At 33.1% G+C, this 1,059-nt stretch overlaps 1 protein-coding gene across 1 annotated transcript in view; it reads left to right on the plus strand.

Annotated features, from left to right (window-relative positions):
• The window catches only part of LOC119593480 (protein kibra-like), a gene marked incomplete at its 3' end in the record, with an annotated part of 16,205 nt that overhangs the window by 12,299 nt on the left and 2,847 nt on the right, over positions 1 to 1,059 (plus strand). The window contains 1 exon segment of the mRNA XM_037942419.1: positions 409 to 495. Coding sequence (XP_037798347.1) covers positions 409 to 495 — 87 coding nt within the window.

Genomic DNA, 1,059 nt, shown 5'->3' on the forward strand with positions numbered 1-1,059 from the left:
TCTCAGTTCATTGGGACCTTGAATGGGACTAAACTTCATTGGCTTATAGTATCACTGCACAATAGGTAGATATGCTTTATTAGTGTTTGAAAGTGCTGAGAAAGATGCAGCAGACAGTATCACAGAATATTTGTGACAGGTCCATGCAGTGAACTGGATAATTTGATATTTCTCCTGGGAGTATGTGTGTTGAAGAACTGATTGACCCAAATGAAATTAATTGTCAACCTGTAATGGCAGATTTGTAGATGGTAATGTCAATACAAGTTAGTGGATCATGCACAGAAAATTATTTATACATATTAAACTTGCTATCAGAAAGGTCTCCATATTATAGGCAATTATAATACAAGTAAAAGCATTTTAGTTTATTAATTTTACATATAATTTTTTTTGTATCTTTAACAGGTACAGCAGACAGGAAAGCCAACTCAATGTGGGTGTCGAGAGAGCACGAAACTTGTCACTTCTGAACACAGAAGAAGGGTGCAAAGTGTAAGTAGAATCAACTGTATTTCTGATTTCATCTTGTTTTGCAGTTTTCCCATTATGCCTTAGAGCAGTGATCTCTAAATTTTTGTCCCAAGCTTTCTGAGCTTCACAAAAGTTAAGAAACTGGTTATAGAAATATTGATTTTACAGTGAATTATCTTTATATATCTGCAGAGTCATATTATTGCCTTTATGTATTTGATGGATTGAAGACCAAACCATCTATTCTTTTTGTCCTGAATAAGTCTGGACCTTATTTTCAGGAATCACTGTTTCATAAACTCACAAAGCTTTTATTTGTATGTCAAGGTTTTTGAGGATAATTGACAGACAAATACAGCTTTAGAGTTATCCTGTTTGTCATAACATGATAAGATTTATTTTTCATGATGTTATTAAAGGGACCTTTTGGTTTGAACTCAATCAGTACCCTACACTTGAAAGTTTGTTGATTATTTGCCATATTAGGTACAGATTTGTGTGAATTATGGTATGAATATCAAAATTGAATCCTGTCTTACAAAGCTCCTGATTTTATCTTAACTTCCAGTGTTTTTCTTGAAATAC

The sequence above is a fragment of the Penaeus monodon genome, chromosome 32, assembly GCF_015228065.2.
Source record: "Penaeus monodon isolate SGIC_2016 chromosome 32, NSTDA_Pmon_1, whole genome shotgun sequence".
NCBI lineage: Eukaryota > Metazoa > Arthropoda > Malacostraca > Decapoda > Penaeidae > Penaeus > Penaeus monodon.